Source organism: Artibeus jamaicensis, unplaced genomic scaffold (assembly GCF_021234435.1).
Source record: "Artibeus jamaicensis isolate MK-2021 breed Jamaican fruit bat unplaced genomic scaffold, CSHL_Jam_final contig_465, whole genome shotgun sequence".
Classification (NCBI taxonomy): domain Eukaryota; kingdom Metazoa; phylum Chordata; class Mammalia; order Chiroptera; family Phyllostomidae; genus Artibeus; species Artibeus jamaicensis.
In genome coordinates this window covers 36,384,313-36,401,406 of record NW_026521843.1, presented here as the reverse complement: position 1 = coordinate 36,401,406, position 17,094 = coordinate 36,384,313, and the positions used below count along the sequence as shown (strand labels likewise).

Here is a 17,094-nt window from a genome sequence, read left to right as displayed (position 1 = left end):
TAAAAACTCAGTTTCCTTAAGAAAAGTATTATGACAATATGAAGGAAATATTAACATCTTCACAAGTAAGTCAAACCCTTCCTATGTCATGTATCTTTAACAGACATAGATGAGTGCACTGCCGGGACACACAACTGTCGAACCGACCAGGTGTGCATCAATTTGCGTGGCTCCTTTGCCTGTCAGTGCCCACCAGGGTACCAGAAGCGAGGAGAGCAGTGTGTGGGTAAGTACAACGGTGCAGTCGGCAAAGTCCTATCTTGAACATCTTAATTATTTAAACCTCAGGCATTCAAAACAAAGCGCTCGTGTTTATGTGGAGAATGAGAGCCAACAACTGCTTATGCTTCCTTTGAATGGCAGTCCACTTTTCACATTCACAAGAAAGAACTGACCTTAAAGGCTGAATATATTCTGGACATCAAAGTGTTGGTTACATGTTAGACTAAGCAAAAGAATAAATTTGGAGTATGAATGGGACCATAAAAGCAACTGAGAAAATAATTTTAAATTAGCTATTTGAGGACTATAACACTTAAACACTGATGATATGGGGTTCATTCACTGGGTTCAGCATGACAGTTTATAAGGCAAATGTTGTGCTTCAAATCCCACCACCACCCCTAACTCACATTCAGGCCTGGGGTGAGTTACTGAAATTCCCTATCTCACTTTTCCCTGTGTACTGTGGAGATAATGCTAGCCCCACCTCAGAAGCTCATGTGTGGGAATGCTCAGGACACCTGGTCGTGGGCTGAATGACTGTGTGCTGCCATTATGCAGTGAGTTCACATACTAAACATTCTTTATGCTGCAAGCAGGTGCAGTGCTAGGAATGCAAAGCCAAGTGCAGCATATGCTTCTACTTGAGAGCTCTACTTGAGCTCCCTCAAAGCAGAGGCCAGGTCTGGTTTGTGTCACTGCTGTCTCAGTCCCTGAAGAGTGCCCATCAAGTAGATGCTCTGGGCATGGTTTTTGAATGACTAGAAGAACACAGTGTGGGGAGGCCAGCTGGCAAATAAGAGGTAAACCAAAGTGTTCTGGGCTCATTTATGAGGCCCAGCACTGTGCGTGAAACTCTTTGACTGACTCCCACTGTCCACTGATTTACATACCACCTTTTATCATGGAAGTGAAGAGTCTTTATTCTCTCTGAGGAACAGAGGATCAGGATGTGGGGACAGGCAACCAGCATCCATTTTCGCCTGAGAGTGTGAGCTGTTGATGTCAGATGTCAGCACTGAGCTCCTCATGGGCCCCAGTGGAGTTCTGCCTACCACAGGCTCTTCCTAGAGGCTGGGGTTCCTGCCCAGCCTCCAAGGAAGGCCCAGGCCTTGCAGTGACTGAAGCTGTGATTTAGGAACACACTGTGTGGAAAACTCCACAGACACCAAAGTTTTGTCCACTGTGTTAGTCAGGAAAATAAACAATTGAGAGCATAAAAAGTATAGAAAAAGAACTAACCCAAATGGCCACAGAAGAACCAAAGAGAATGGAATATATACAGTAATAACTCTTTATGGTATGATAGGAGGAGACATTCTTAAGTTTAGTCTCATCATGTGGTGTTTCTCTCACCCACAGAACCATTTGTACATTACTCAACAGAGCATGAGAGGTCTTCTTTAATCTGATCCTTGCCCAACTGTGAACAACCCTCTCCTCCCCCTGCCCCCTCAAAAAAAACCTCCAGCTTTATCTCACATACTTCACTCAGTGTCACACTTTGGTGCCTCTACATCAGCTCTTTCAGCACCAGGAACATGCACTCCTGGCAAACTCCTACTTAACTGTCAAATCCCAGCTCAGGGTCATTTCTTCTGGGAAGCTGTCCATGATCTACCCCAACATTATTAGTCACTCCCTCCTCTAAGGTTGTAATTCTCAAATGTTGATGGATCCTTTTTGTAGATTTCCTATCTGTTGCATATTAATTCTTCTACAAATGAAAATAAAAATGTTGTGCTAACACCAAATTGCTATTTCTAAACAGCTACTCTCATTTTCTGTACTCATTTGTTGCAGACTGGTCCAAATAGTCCATGGACTAGCTGTGGTCAGCAGGCCACACTTTGAGTAGCACAGTGTTCCTTCTGTCCCCTACGTATATTCCTGTTGTTGGTCTCATCATCCTATGTACTAAATTGTTTTCATGCCCATCTTCCATACTAGATAGGGATAGAATGTGTGCATATTTATCATCATTATAAACATGCAGTGCTAAACACAATGCTAGCAAATAGCAATGGCTCAATGAATGTTTATTGGTGGTAAAGACACACAGTATTTATTCATCAAACATTTATTGAGAGTTGACTATGTGCCAGGCCTTGTCTTAGGTGCTAGGACATCTTGCACAGAATCACAGCCCTCATAGAACTATTAGAAAGTACCATGTATACATATCAGCTATTGAGACTCGCACCTGGGTATAACACTGGGTACTAAGAAAAACTATGCTAAAATTGCTCTTCATTGGTATGATGTTTCCATTCATTCAACTAATGTTTATTGAGCAACTTCTATGCCAGGCCCTGGTCCAGGTTAAGTGTACAGTAATGAACAAACCAAAGATACTCCACCTCCACCTCAAAAGGAAGAGATAGGACTTATCTGTAATGCATTATAGTGAGGAAGACAGACAAGAAGCAAATAAACACATAACACAATGTCAAGGAGAGTCATCAGCTACAAAGAAATACACACATATGGGGGATAGATAATGCAGAAGAAGCTATTTTATAGGGATGGCCAGAGATGATCTTCCTAAAGAGACCTTTGAACAGACACCTAAATAAATGAGAGGGAAAGTCATGTGCAAATCACTGTCATTTGTTTCAATATTCAAGTTAAATCAATAGATTGTATAACTTATCAATAATAGCCCCCATTTATTTCTACCTGTTTTGTGTAAGGAAGTTTGCCTATATTATGTCACATAATCCTTCCAACAATTCTACCACATTGTTGCACAATTACTTACAGAGGAGGAAATGCAAGCTGGGAGAGGTTAACGCCTGGCTAGTAATTGCCAGAGATTCAAACTCAGATTACCCTGAGGCCACTTGAACACAATGCCTCCTACACTTTTAGTCATTAAAGTACCACAAGAGCTGGGCATACAGTTTTGTTTTCACTCTTTTTTTTTATTCTATAAGACAGTGTCACTATATAGTGTTACCTTTTCCATGCATAATTATTATGTTTAATTATGCGTGCCATGTCCAAGTTGTCACAACATGTACAGTCATGAATTAATGAAGTCTTATTATGCTTCTAAGATGTTAGTCCTACTCTGCAAGTTCTCAATTGAGCAGTTTATGGTTGGAAATATTTATAATATAAGGACAGTGCTGGAATGCTTCATCAATGTGTTAGAAGGGCACTTTTGTTTAGCATCCTGTTCCTTCCATGGTGTTCTTTCATTTGATGCTCACAGAAACATCGTAAGGTACACACAGCAAGCATTACTATCCACATTTTATGAAAGCAGAACCAAGATATTAATGTTTAAATGCATTTGCTGAAGTCACCAACTAAAGAACAACCTACTCCTTCTTTCTCTTCACTCAATTCTTGGATAGTGCTTTTATACTTCTATCTTTATAAAGGTTCTAGTCTTTAGATTGACATTGACATTCTTTAGTCTTTAGATTGTGAAATAGTTTTAACTACTTTTCTCTCTTTTAAATCTTAGCCTGCCCAGCCAGGTTTATGTAGTCATTGTTCTTAACATCTCACTTAACTACAGAATGCAGACCTAAGTATATTTAAAACACATCTACCCTAATTTTAAAAAGAACAGAATTACTTTTAAAATTTAATCGTGATTGTATTTTCTTCCATTGCCACTTAGTCCCCTTATGCCCTTTCAAAGTGAGGTCCTCTTTAGGCAGGTTTTCTAGATAATGTTCTTCTGAGAGCTTGAGAGCAAATAGCTATGGATAATCAATAATGTAGTTCTCTTTGTGATGTGTGCCTGGTAATCTAGATATAGATGAATGCGCGATGCCTCCGTATTGCCACCAAAGATGCGTGAACACGCCAGGATCGTTTCACTGCCAGTGCAGTCCTGGGTTTCAGCTGGCAGCCAACAACTATACCTGCGTAGGTAAGCCTTTTGGGAACTGCTATCCTGACTGACTGATCTCTCTCTTCAAAAAAAGCAAACCTCATGGCTCATTGCAGTAATTCTACTCTTCAGTTTTGTTGAGTGAACTGGTTTGCATCAACTTCCCTGGATAAAGCTGAAAAGGCAGCAACCAATCTGTTTCTTAAAACACTTCAAGATGTGAGTGGAAAACTTTGTTAATCTTGGTTTTAGTTCTCATCTGTAGTGTATAAAAAAAATACAAATCCATTGATATACACACACCAATTAGTTAACAGTGTGTGATATAAAAACTGAAGGTGCCAAAGGGGTTACAGCAAGTTCAAGTACATAAACATTCTTCTGAAAGCGCATCTGATTTTTCATGCTACTTCTCCCCTTTCAGAATGCAATGTCACAGTACACAGTTTTGAGACTGGCATGACACGGAAAGAATCTAGTGCAGGAAAAATGCCTTTTCACAATATTTTCAGTGCCTTAGAGCATTGCAAAACTCTGTATGGGTCTCAAAGGCTTATGTTATAATTGCAATGGAATTTAACAGAACCCATTTAAAAAGTAATAAATAGCACAGATAAATCTTCACTACAGCATGCTGAGAGACCATATCAGTATGAGTGTCTTATATTAATTATTTATAGACTTGGCATTTTGCATCTGAACAACAATAAAAGGAAATAGATACTGGAATGTGTATTTATTAGAATCATTAAATTCTTTTGGAAGGATTCATCAGCCCCCAAAATAACTGTCATTCTCAGCAAAATAACTGTCATTCTGGTATTTCTAAAAGAAGGAAACAACAGATCTTTGATGTCATTTCAACAAATATAAAACCTGAATGGATATTCTCCAATGAGCTTCTGCAGGGCAAAGAATCCAGCTAAGGAATGACTTATCATTGAATGACATAAGTACAAAAAGCAAAGATATGTTTAAAAACATCGATATACAAATGTATATAACTTCTCCTTTCAGACATCAATGAATGTGATGCCAGCAATCAATGCGCTCAGCAATGCTACAACATTCTTGGTTCATACATCTGTCATTGTAACCAAGGATATGAGCTAAGTAGCGACAGGCTCAACTGTGAAGGTAAAATATTTTTCAAATAATTCTTAATAAGACTCCAATCCCTTTGACTGCTGTTCTTTTACTTGATTATATATCTGTTCATGAAAACAAATTTTTATCCATGAAAATTCTATCCTAAAGTCCAGTTAATTCAATTGCAACATGGACTTTTTAGTATGTTATCAAGAAAAAGGAGAAGAAAAAAATGACTTAAATGTTAAATGCCAGGTGAGCTTTATAATTAGAAGTATGCATTAGTGTCTTGCTTCTCAAAGTGGGATCCCAGGGCCAGGAGCATCAGCACCTCCTGAGAGTTTGTGGAAAATGCAGAGTCTCAGGTCCCAGCCACGACTTACTGAGTCATATTCTACATCTAACTCTGGGTAACTGGTATGCACATTTAAGTCTGAAAAATGCTGACTGCATGTCAGAAACATTAGGATAAAAACCAAAATACCTGGCCCCTAGTCTTACTCCTGTTAGTGTGTACCTTGGGCACACATCTTAAGTTGCCTAGGCTTCATTTTCCATATAACTAAAGAAGGCCATTTAACTGAAGGGATGGCCTTCAGAGTCCACTGCACATGCAAGTTTCACTGTGTAATTTAAAAGACATAAGACATCCTGAGGAAGTGCCATCAACACTTGATGCCCCTAACTTCTTCATGGACCTTCCCTACTTAAATTAGGGCCACGAAGGTCATATACTTCACCCAGAGATGCCTCACATCATGCTACTGTGCTGAAAACCAAAGGGGACTGGCTCTGGATACCTGCCTCTACCCTCTAAGCAAATTATAAGGGCCTCACCATTGAGAAATGCAAAGCCTTTTTCTCCTGAATGCCAGACCCTGCCAGGATGTCACCTCCAGAAGCTAGACAGCAATGGGACTTAAAGTTCAATGATCAGATGAACTTGGCAGCAAAGCTGCCCAATTTGTAAGAAAACAAATATGAACCTGCATCTTTGGTGGGTCTGCAGAGCCCAAAGCGAAAAGTATCAGCCATAAACCAGTTCATTCACTCTGCTCAGCTCATATGGTCAGGTCCAGAATTTGACCAGCTATCAGCAGTGATTGAGTAAAACTGATGGCACGACCAACCCTGTGCTGTGGAGTTCTAGACAATCATTTCAACCAGTGTGCTGCAAGAGGCACACTAGTGTGCCACAAAATTTTTTAAAACATGCAATACCTGACTATTTTGTCAGGAGCACTGATCCTTTCCCTTAGATCACAGGTGGCAAACACAAGGTCCACAGGCCGAATCCTGCCCTCCGCCTTGTTTTATCTGACCCAGCACCTTGTTTCTACCTGGCAGCAGCGCCGAGCTCCTTGCCCCTAATTAAGGAGCAGTTACATTTACACAGTCCTAAAATGACATTCGACCCTGTAAAGGCAACTGGGAGGCTGATGTGGCCCCAGTGAAAATGAGTCTGACACCCCTGACTTAAACTGTCAAATTTTTAAAAAATGACACCCAGTACAACAATAGCCATCTGGTGTGAATGGATCAAAATTATACCTATTTTTGTCAGATCGGCAAAAAATATAATGTATTTTTGGCATGCCACAGATTTTTAGTAATTAGTTTATGTGTGCCATGAGGTGAAAAAGGTTAAAGTTACTGTTCTAGATGAAATGAGTCAATATTGTTAGAATTTGCCCTTGAGCTTGTTATAAAGTATTGTATTTCTATTTCAGAGTTTGCTGTGTTTTTACTCTTACCTCATCTAAAAAAAATATCACCAAAGTAGTTTTTGAATTTTGTGCCCTTGCTCTTCTCTGATTCAACAGACATTGATGAATGCAGAACCTCAAGCTACCTTTGTCAATATCAATGTGTCAATGAACCTGGGAAATTCTCATGTATGTGTCCCCAGGGATACCAGCTGGTGAGAGGCAGAACATGTCAGGGTAAGTCTATTGTTTTCATAGCTGCTATTTTCAGTTTTAACCAGAAAGAACAGAGAGAAATTATAGGGTTCTCTACCATAGACTTTTTATTTTTTCCATCTGGGATATACAATTTGAGCTCTTTTTGACCCCTGTTCAGTATGAGCTATGCACATCTCATAAAGAGGGTATTCACTTAAAAAAAAAGGAGAAGGATACTTACTATTAATTCCTACTTTCCTTGAAATTTAAAGTAATTGTTTTTTTTAAATATAAATAACTTTAATAAAATATTGATATTCCTTTTATATAGCCTATGTAATTTCCATGATATGTGTCTTCCAAGCATCCACCAGAAAATAATCAATTATTAAAATATTTCACCATGAGTTTGAGTTCAGAGCATAAGCTTAATATGTGGGTTAGGCATACCTTATACCAGCCTTGGTTCTCTACCACACCAAGATTACAAATCAGGTAGTAATTTAGATGTTGAGAAAATCATCCTCATGTGTATATTGAAGTGTGCTTGAATTCTTTGGCAAAAAAAAACTATCGATTGAAAAATACCTAATGTCATTAGTCAAAGAACATATATGAATGACCCATGGACATGGACAGTGGTGTGGGGATTGACTGGTGGGGGGCGCTGGCTGGAAGGGGGGCAAAGTAGAAAAAAATTGAAACAGTAATAACATAAATAATAAAATATTAAATTTTTAAAAATAGCTAATGTCATTGGATCCTGTTTTGAAACAAAAATTCAAGTGATCTTCACACACACACACACAGAGGTGGAAGAAGCAACTCTCTACCTTGTGGGATTTCAGCCAGAGTCTCTTGTGAAGATCGGAAAGTACACGTTCTCTTCTTACTACCATCAATGCTGCATGTAGCTTCAAACTTCTTTCCTAAAAGGGAAAAGGCTGTTCAGATAAAGCACTGCTCAGATAAAACCAAAAATGTAGATAATACTGGAAAAGCTAGTAGAAACATTTTTAATAAAGCAATGAGAAAAAGAAGGAAATGGCTGAACTTGAAGACAGAAAATCTGTTTGAGTGCTAGCTGTACCACATTCTATCTATACAATATTAAAGAAATTATCAATTTTCTTGAGAGTCAGCTTACTCATTTGGAAAGGGAATGGAGGGAGAAAAATGGAATACCAGTAATATACATAAAAATAATTTGTATGATGAGTAGCAAATCTTCTCTAGAGAGTCCTTTTTAATCAAAACTGATAGAGGACACAAAAGGAAAGGAAAAGATGAAAAAGGAGACCCTGGGGATTCTCAATCTGTATCATGACTTTATGGAAAAAATATTAACTCAGAGGAACATCCATTGATCCAGAATTTATTAGTATGCATGTGATTATTCAACTAGATTCCAGCCACCAAATATGTGCACAATCAGAATGTCACTCACTGCACAATGAATATCATTGTGCCCCTTTCCAGGTTACTAAAGATTCTAATGTTAACTGTGGAAAAACTTTGCATTCCAATGATTTTACCTTCGGAACCCTAACTGGGACTTTTAACATGAGTATCTTAACCAATTTCCCTGGAGTTCTTCAAACACTGTCTATGTGTTCCTCATCATAAATGGATATCATACTCAGCAAAAGACAGAAGCAAATTAACATACAGTGGAATTTTACCTGTCTAGTCTGTATCTCTGGAAACATTAACATGTTATAATTATAAGTGAAAATGCACTGAAATTTCAAATAAAGTATTCCTGAATGTTATATCTTGAAGATTTGCAGCTTTAGAATGTGTGACTATGCCAACTTTTAAAGCACAAAGCAATTGGTTTCCCCCACTGAAAACATCCCTTCCCAACCTCATCCACAGACTAAGGTAAAACTGGAAGAGTGGATTCTTACATTCCTCAAAAAGGCTTATTTTAAGGTTGAAATAGCTTTTGTCATTCCTACGGTCTTGCAAAAATAAAAATGGGGTGGATGGCAGAAGAGGGAGAGGAAGACAAAAAATATAGACAATATATGTAAACATATATATATATATATATATACTCATCAAATATTTTAATATTATTAATAATTTCTGGAAAACCTTCCAAAATGCTCAAGATGTCAATTATGCTAGGCTCTAAATTAAACTACTGAAATATATGAAATTATATATTTTTTCTTTTTTATTTAAATGTTTTATTGTTTATGCTATTACAGTTTTCCAAATTTTCCCCCTTTACCCCTCCACCCAGCCCACCCCCTACTCCCACAGTCCATCCCCACAACATTGTCCATGTCCATGAGTCATTCATACACACTCTTCGACTAATCCCTTCACCTTCTTTCAACAAACACATGAAATTACTACATAAAATTGATTTTTGCTGCTGTTGGACTCCACATTACAAACCATTCTTATTTTTCCCTTTAACTAAACAGCATCTTTATTTTTTTTAAGTGAAAAATATTGAAAAGACAATTCAGTTGTGATTTCTTCTGAGGAATTTCAGTTCTTTCTTTAGCCATAGCCAGTCCAAAAGAAGACACTTCTTATAAGTAACTCTTGGAAACCCCAGAGCTTTTCCAGTCTTCTTTTGAGTGCCAGCTACTTTAGCCACTTTGGAAACTAAAACAAAGTTCATTCTTTCTCTCTCTTCTTCTCTCTCCTTGCCCCCCTCAAAAAAAGACAAGACATGGAATTACTCTCATTTAGAGATTGCAGCACTGTATATGGAAAGTTGCCTGTCACTCAGTGTATGAACTTGGGCCAGCTACTTAACCCTTATTTATTTTTTCTCCATGTCAAATAGAAATAATATCTTTCTCACCTATCTCCATGTGTTTTGTATGAGGAGCAACTGAGTTCACTTTAATATATTTCTTAAAAACTCATGTGCCCCCAGTTGCATTTAACCTAGGTGATAAAGAGATATAAAGATGTGTTTGAGAGTCCTTACCCTCAGGGAGTTTACAAGATAATAGGAGGGTGAAGACAATGTGTATTGCTTTTTAAAAAAATTTATTTTATTGTTGTGTAATTACAGTTGTCTGTATTTTCTCCTCATCCCTCCCCCCCACCCCTCCAAACCCACCTCCTTCCCTTGCTTCCACCCTCCCCCTTGGTTTTGTCCATGTGTCTGTCCTTTATAGTAGTTCCTGAAAATCCTTCTCCCCACTGTCCCCTCCCCTCTCCCCTCTGGCTACTGTTAGATTGTTCTTAATTTTAATGACTATGGTTATATTTTGTTTGCTTTTTTCTTTTGTTGATTGTGTTCCAGTTAAAGGTGAGATCATATGGTATTTGTCCCTCACTACCTGGCTTATTTCACTTAGCATAATGCTCTCCATTTCCATCCATGCTGTTGCAAAGGGTATAAGCTCCTTCTATCTGTCTGCTGGGTAGAATTCCATTATGTAAATGTACCACAGTTTTTTGATCCATTCGTTTATTGATGGGCACTTAGGTTGCTTCCAGCACTTGGCTATTGTAAATCGTACTGCTATGAACATTGGGGTGCATAGGCTCTTTTGGATTGGTGTTTCAGGGGTCTTAGGGTATAATCCTAAGCAGCGGTATTGCTGAGTCAAAAGGCAGTTCCATTTTTAGTTTTCTGGGAAAATTCCATACTGTTTTCCACAATGGCTGCACCAGTCTGCAATCCCACTAACAATGCATTAGGGTTCTCTTTTCTCCGCATCCTCTCCAACACTTGTTTGTTGATTTGTTTATGTTGGCCATTCTGACTGATGTGAGGTGGTATCTCATAGTGGTTTTACTTTGCATCTTTCTGATAGTTAGTAATGCTGAGCAGCTTTTCATATGTCTTTGGGACCTCTGTATGTCCTCCTTGAAGAAGTGTCTGTTCAAGTCTTTTGCCCATTTTTTAATTCAGTTTTTTGTCTTCCTGGAGTGGAGTCATGTGAGTTCTTTATATATTTTGGAGATCAAGCCTTTGTCTGAGGTATCATTAGCAAATATGTTTTCCCATATGGTTGATTCTCTTTCCATTTTAATGCTGTTTTCTTTAGCCATGCAGAAGCTTTTTATTTTGATGAAGTACCATTTGTTTATTCTTTCCTTTATGTCCCTTACTTTAGGGGATGTGTTGGTGAAAATATTGCCGCGTGGAATATCTGAGGTTTTCCTGCCTATGTTCTCCTCTAGGACTTTCATGGTGTCATGACTTATATTTAAGTCTTTTATTCATTTTGAGTTTATTTTTGTGTATGGTGTAGGTTGGTGATTGAGTTTTTTGCATGTAGCTGTCCAGAAAACAAACAAGCAAGCAAAATATAACCAGAGACATTGAAACTAAGAACAAAGTGACAGTAACCAGAGGGGAGGGGGAGGAGATAATGAGGGGAAAGTGGGGAAGGGTTTTCAGGAACATGTATAAAGGACACATGGTCAAAACCAAGTGAGGTGGGATCAGGGGTGGGAAGTGGGGATGGCTGGAGGGGGGAGTTTTGGAGTGAAAATGGAGACAACTATACTTGAACAACAATAAAAAAAGTTTTAAAAAATAATGCAAAGCAGAAAACAATAAAGGTCCAAAAGAAGAACCTGAGGTGTGAGAACTCAAAGAGGAGAAAGAGATCATATCCCAGCTACTAGCCCATGCCTAGCTTGCAGCAAGGATTCAATAATTTACTTATGAAATGAGTGAATTAACCAATGAAAATATCCAATTGTGGGAAAAGAATAATACAGAAAAGGCCTATACTGGATAAAATCTAAATCACTAGTCAAATGAGAAGAGAAATAGACATAGATAAAGGTGTAGATAATAATATAATTGTTGTTGCTGTTCTTGTAACAGCTCTGTAGTGAAACTGTTCTCTCAGGTGTTATCTGGGAGCTGCAAATTCCCAAATCTCAAATCAGTCTCTGTCTATCCTGGCCTTTCCACTGCCCTCTCCCTAGGATTCTCTCCCCTTCAGACTTCTTCGGGCTGCATTTTCCCTGTGTGGCCTGTCATTACTGACACTCCCTTTCTTAGTTCCTCTTCTTCCACACTGTCTTTGAACAGCTGCACTCTACAAGGTGGAACACTTTATAGCTTCATTCCTACACTGTGCTTCCTCTTGAGAGTATAATCCACTCCCAGAGTACGAACTCTCCACCAGCATGCTATTGCTTTCTGTAACCACATTTGTAGGCTTCACCTTTCTTCAAAGTTTCTGAGACAATAAACTGCCCTCTTCATAGCATTTGCTTGCTGCTTTCTCAGCCTAGAAGGCCCTCACCACCCAAACCATGAAAATCCCATTAAATTACCACCCTTCAAGGTCATGTTGAGATGCCCCCCTCCTTCTTTCAGCCTTCCTTAGTTCCCAAGAAGAATCAATCAGTTATGCCTTGAATCTTTCACTGCACTTATCAATCTCTTATTTAATTCCATTTTATTTTATAATTAACTCTTGTCATAGCTATATTCCCAAGTAAATCATAACCTCCCTGAGGTCAAGTGGTGTCTTGCAATATTATATAAGCAGCATTTGGCTTTGAATTCAACATATGAACAATAGGTGCTTGATAACATATCATGAAACACAAATATCAGTCTGTCTACAATGGCTCAATTAAATATGAAGAATGCAGGTCCCATCCAGTCTTGTATCTAATAATGTAAGTCCAGATTCCCAAACACCTCCTTCCCTGAAAACCTGGATCTGTCACTTAACCAATTTACTTAGATCAGTAAACTCTTCGACCCTATGTCTCTACAGATATAAATGAGTGTGAAACCACAAATGAGTGTCGGGAAGATGAAATGTGTTGGAATTATCATGGTGGCTTCCGTTGTTACCCACGAAATCCTTGTCAAGAACCCTATGTTCTAGCATCAGAGAAGTAAGAAAACGAAAACTTCAGGAAGAGAAATTCCTGGTCTTACCAAGTCAAGTTGTTGAGTATTTTTGTTTGCCTTTTCAGCCGATGCATTTGCCCAGTCGCCAATGCGTTGTGCCGAGAACTTCCCCAGGCCATAATCTACAAATACATGAGCCTCCGATCTGATAGGTCTGTGCCATCAGACATCTTCCAGATACAGGCCACAACCGTTTACGCCAACACCATCAATACCTTTCAGCTCAAATCCGGAAATGAAAATGGAGAGTTCTACCTAAGAGTAAGTATCCTGAGGCAGCCTTAGCTGTTGAGAAAGGTTTAAGTTTATGGTTGTTGTTTGGTGGTGTTCACATGGAAAGAAAGCTAACATTTAAAGAGTTTTTATATGCATTATCTCATTTAATCCTCTTGGTAACACTGTAAGATAGATATTAAATGTGTACCTCTATTTTTTTACAGAAGAGAAAAGTGAGACTCAGATTAAGTAGTTTCTCTAAAGTCACTCGGATCACAAGCTGCAAACTCTAATGGAGTTGTCGTGACCACCAAAACAAGAGTGCACACACATACACACACTCCAAATAGATACTACAAATTAGTGACGAGTATTTAATTGTACCCAGAAAAAATTCCTGGAGAGCTTTTCAAAAATCCTGAATTCCTTATTGTTACATTCGCAGAATTATTTACACTTTTGCAAACTAAAAGCAGGAAGTCCACGAGAAGTGATCCCAACCACCTGCAACAGGTGTGCATGTCAATATCATGGGGCTGTTGCAAATCTCCAGGCAGGCAATGTGAGGTCACCACTGTGTTTTCCCTTTCTCTCATTGCCTATATGAGATCTTTTTCTGAATTCTGCCATTTCTTGCTTCACCGTGTCTCCTGGGTTATTTTTGCTTCCCTGGGACCCTGATTCTCTTCCTTTAAACTTGCAAAAAGCTCTTTGCACCACCCCTAATCTCTCCAACAGATTCCAAATAGATTTCTCTGACTCTAGTGCCACAGCCATGAAGTCCCCTCCCCCCGCACAATCTCAACAAGTTTATTTTAGGTTAAAATTCTGACATATTTTAAATATGGCTCACCACTTCACGTGAAAATGATGGCACCCCACCAAGCAGTTTACACGGTTACAGTAACTGTTTCACACTAAGGATGTTATTCATCCAGTTTTAATTTTCTCAAAACTCCTTTGGGCACTCTTCATTTTTAATCAAATTTTAAAGTCAATTATTTCAGTTTAAGAATATGAAAAGTAAATTGGGAAATTCATCCCTGTGGTAAAGTTTACAGATTTTTAATGTTTACACATTTATGCTGTTCTTTGCTATATCGAGTTCCCTTCCAGCTCCAGAATTATGTGATTCTGTTTCTTTGCCAGTAAATTAGAAATGATTAATTTCTCATGACCAACTTCTGAAGAGAAAAAACAAACCCAAAATACAATCTATAACTATTCTTTTTTCTAATAACTAAGAATAAACTTCTGTAACATTTGATGCTTTAAATTTGAGATAGGCTAGACAAGGTAAGAGGTAAGTTTACTCTGAAGGTAAGTTTACTCTGAATGGATTTCACACAATGAATTTAATAATTCTATTCCAAACAAAGAACATTGTTTGTAACCCATGGCAATAAAGTAGGTTCATCCAGAAATCTTCTTTAAAAATAATTTTCCATTTTAAACTTTTAACTATAATTTAAGAAAATAAAATTTCCTAGCAGCATCAACAAACAGTGAAGTAAAATTCCAGCATGCTTGTTCCTTGCAATAAACATGGCACTCTAAAAGTTTTACGATTCATATCAGTGCATTTATCAAGCTGATGTTTTCAAATGTACTTAATGTTTCTCTCAAGTAAAATCCTTGTTTCTAATGAGTGACCTAGAACAGTGCCAATTTTGATAATCCTAAACTTAAGTAATATTATATTATTTGAAACAAAAAACTATCTAAAATAAAAAGACATTTCAAAACTATTTCTTAGAGCATAATTTTAAAAGTTGTTGAATCAAACCCTACAAAACTTCTCCATTAAAATTCCATTTGTGCAGAAGGCATTTAATGCCTAAGAATCAATGAGAAGTCCTTAAATAAGCCTCTGTTATGCTCAGTTCCATGCTAGCTGAATGTTATACATAGTTCCTCATTTTAAACAGCTTTAAATATTACTATGTGGTAAAAAATTAATATCTATGAGGAAAGAAGGGGGAAAGCTTGAGTTTAAATTCATGGTCCATGAATTAATATATGGGCTGGAATAGTCGAAGAATACTTCTTGACAGTCATGAGGCTGGACCTAAACCTTGAAAGAATCTGTGGTATTCAGGATTTTATTTATATTCCTTTTAGGGAGAATACTGAGAAAACCTTCTTCCCTAGAAAAGGGGAGATACTGTAAAGAAGTACCACATGAAATTCAGGGTGGAATGCCATCCTCCTCCCATCCCACCCAATATCTATCCTCCTTTACTGAGCCTTATTTTTATTTATAGCCTTTATCAACACTTGCATAATATTCATTTGTCTAGGTCACCCACTAGAGTGTGAGTGTAATAAGAGCAGAGACTTTAGCTGTCTGTTCACTCTTCTGTGCACCGCTCACAGAGTGGTACTATCCAGCAGATGGTACCACTTCATTCACTAGAACGTAAACACATCCACAATGTTGAGAAGTGAAAGACAACGATTTTGATCACCAGTTCAGGTTCTCAGATTCTCATCTGAACTCCAGTCTCCATAAATGCTGGAAATACTCAACAAAGGTGGAACGAACATTAACAGAGAGGGACAAATAGAAAACAAAGAAAAAATCAGGCTCCTATAACTTGGAACTAATGACTGTGGACAAAAGGTAAGACACAAGAATTGGCAGCAGTAAGAGACTAAGGAGTAACTTTTATCCCACCCTCAAAATCCTTCTCCTATTTCTTACAGGAGGTATACTCACAAAAAAAAAAAATAGAAACATCAGTCCAAGAAAAATTGTTTTCTCCCTTCCTCTTTTTTCTTTTACTTCAGCCAACAAGTCCTGTCAGTGCAATGCTGGTGCTGGTGAAGTCACTATCAGGACCGAGAGAATATATCGTGGACCTAGAGATGCTGACAGTCAGCAGTATAGGAACCTTCCGCACAAGCTCGGTGTTAAGACTGACAATAATAGTGGGTCCATTTTCATTTTAGTCTTTAGAAGAGTCCACTTCAGGCATTTAAATCAGCCAAAGAATATTGTTACCTTAAAGCACTATTTTATTTATAGACACATCTAGTACATCTACATCTATATACTGTACACTCACCAATAATTCAGATAATTACACCATGGTATAAAGTGGGCATTTAATCTGTAAAGATTCAAAGTTTGTCTTTATTACTATATGTAAATTAGACATTAATCCATGGAACTGGTCATCTTCAAGAGAGCTAAGCGTACTCTATCCAGTGAAACTCGGAATCTTCTCTGTAAAAGTGGGACCAAGCAATGATTATCTTCTGTGGTGGTGCTTAAGGAACCTCACTATAGCCCCACTGAGTCTCATAAGGAGGCAGCAGTGATAACAATGAATAGCAAGTCCAAGAATGAGTTTTTTAACTGCTTTGTAAGAAAATGGAAAAAGTCAATAAAATATATTTCTTTAGAAAATGAGGATCTACCACATTTGTGTCTATTTTCATGATCGGTCTCAACATGGTTGTTTATTAGACAGTAATAAATCATTATTGTATGATATGCTGGTTTCTGTAGGGTATTTTAAATTTTGTTAGAAATGTTTGATTGTGAATGTAAAAACACAGTGAGCAAAATTCCCAAAATGAATAAGGTATCCCCTAGAAAACTATTGTATTGGGAAATCTATGGGGAGGAGGTAAGAAAACAAATACCTTCTAAACCACATTGCAGTTAACCTGAAGAAGCAAACACAGTATCTTAGTTGGAGCTGCTAGGGCGAATTGTAGCCTGGATGGCTTACAACAACCGAAATCTATTTTTTACAGTCTGAAGGCTGGCAGCCCAAGATCAGGGCACCAGTGTTGTGGAAGAAAGGCAGAGGGAGAGCTATGAGGAGTCCCTTTTATAAGAGCACTAATCCCACTAATGTGGCTTTCACCCTTGTGACCTCCAAAACACTCCACCTCCTCATTCCATGACATTGAGAGTTAGGATTTCAACATAT

General features: G+C 38.1%; 1 protein-coding gene across 2 annotated transcripts in view; it reads left to right on the top strand.

Annotated features, from left to right (window-relative positions):
* EFEMP1 (EGF containing fibulin extracellular matrix protein 1) overlaps positions 1 to 16,566 on the top strand; it is a 63,436-nt gene extending 46,870 nt beyond the window's left edge. For both annotated transcript variants that reach the window (XM_037143440.2, XM_053666850.1), the window contains exons 5-11: positions 104 to 226; positions 3,992 to 4,111; positions 5,090 to 5,209; positions 6,985 to 7,104; positions 12,795 to 12,918; positions 13,000 to 13,195; positions 15,941 to 16,566. In XM_037143440.2, coding sequence (XP_036999335.2) covers positions 104 to 226; positions 3,992 to 4,111; positions 5,090 to 5,209; positions 6,985 to 7,104; positions 12,795 to 12,918; positions 13,000 to 13,195; positions 15,941 to 16,102 — 965 coding nt within the window. In that variant the 3' untranslated portion in view covers positions 16,103 to 16,566. The remainder of the gene's footprint in view (positions 1 to 103; positions 227 to 3,991; positions 4,112 to 5,089; positions 5,210 to 6,984; positions 7,105 to 12,794; positions 12,919 to 12,999; positions 13,196 to 15,940) is intronic.
* The last annotated feature ends 528 nt before the right edge of the window (positions 16,567 to 17,094 follow it).